General features: G+C 65.9%; 1 protein-coding gene across 7 annotated transcripts in view; it reads right to left on the reverse strand.

Annotated features, from left to right (window-relative positions):
• The window catches only part of HNRNPH1 (heterogeneous nuclear ribonucleoprotein H1 (H)), a 9201-nt gene extending 8445 nt beyond the window's left edge, over window positions 1-756 (reverse strand). For 6 of the 7 annotated variants that reach the window (XM_014538556.1, XM_005864914.2, XM_014538553.1 and 3 more), the window contains exons 1-2: window positions 659-756; window positions 67-195 (exon numbers count right to left, since the gene is read on the reverse strand). In XM_014538556.1, coding sequence (XP_014394042.1) covers window positions 67-163 — 97 coding nt within the window. In that variant the 5' untranslated portion in view covers window positions 164-195; window positions 659-756. Of the gene's footprint in view, window positions 1-66; window positions 222-658 lie in introns of all 7 variants that reach the window. The other variant, XM_014538552.1, reaches the window with a different exon arrangement.
• Between the last annotated feature and the right edge of the window lie 367 nt (window positions 757-1123).

Raw genomic sequence — 1123 nt, forward strand, 5'->3', positions numbered from 1 at the left:
CCCTCCCCGGCCAGCCGCCCGCCCGGCAGCCCTGACCGCGAGCTCCCGCCTCCGCTTCAAACTCACCAGAAAAAAAACGCTGCACTTCGTCCGCCGAGCAAGACCAGGGCAAGCCGCGGACCTTCACCACGAAGCCCTCTCCGCCTTCGGTACCCAACATCATCGTCTCTTAGTGGATCCAGGCGTCGAGGCAGACTGCACGGAGGGGATGAGGGTGAGCCCTGGAAATTGTTCAAATTGAACTGCCCTCCCCCGCGAGGCGCCCCGCGGGCCCGCGGCGCCTCAATGAGAACCAAGTCCGGGCACAAGTCCCAGCCCCGGCGACTCCAACACCAAACACCCTCTTAAAAGCCAGTGGGCGGGTCGCCCAAGCCGCCCGAGCTCTTGTTACCCGAGGACCAAGCCGCAGGGGGCCCGGCCTGGCGCCAGCGTGGAGGCAAGGAAATGGCGGCCGCGCTTCCGCTCCGCCTCCTCCGACATCTCACACAATAGAGTCGGCGCGGCCTGCAGGCCCCAGCGGCCCTGGCGGCAGCCCGTACCTTGAGAAGGATCCCCCCACCCCACCCCAGGCTCTACAGGGACCTGGGACAAGCAATCCTCGCAAAATCGGCATCTTCAGGGGCCGCTGGACGGCTCACATCGAGCAACAAACACTCACCTGATCACACGACTTCTGCGTGGCTGAGCGAAATGGCTAGCGGGCGCCTGCGCAACCTAAATAAGGCCCTTTGAACAAGCTCTGCGCACGCGCAGCCAGGCGCCGCCCGCCCCTGCGTCACACAGCGCTCCGACGCAGGCGCACTGTCGAGAGCCGGCCCACTCGGAACAGCCAGTGGTGACGCCCTAGCGCCGGTGGCTCAGCCCCGCCCACCTGCACAAAGCCGACGGGCTTTTTGGCGCCTGCGTATTGTCACGGTTATTGAACAAGCTTCCCCGAGTTAGGATTCAGTTTCCTGCGCATGCGTCTTCCTTCAAACCGCTCGCGCCTTACCCGCCAGCGGGGGGAGGGGAATGGCGGTAGCCGGCTCCCTACGGGGCTCGGCGGGCGGTCTCCGGCTCTGCGTTGGGCCGAGGTGGCCGTCTTCCTAGTCCTGCCTCCAGCCGATTAATCGCGCTGCTGGCC

The sequence above is a fragment of the Myotis brandtii genome, unplaced genomic scaffold, assembly GCF_000412655.1.
Source record: "Myotis brandtii unplaced genomic scaffold, ASM41265v1 scaffold193, whole genome shotgun sequence".
NCBI lineage: Eukaryota > Metazoa > Chordata > Mammalia > Chiroptera > Vespertilionidae > Myotis > Myotis brandtii.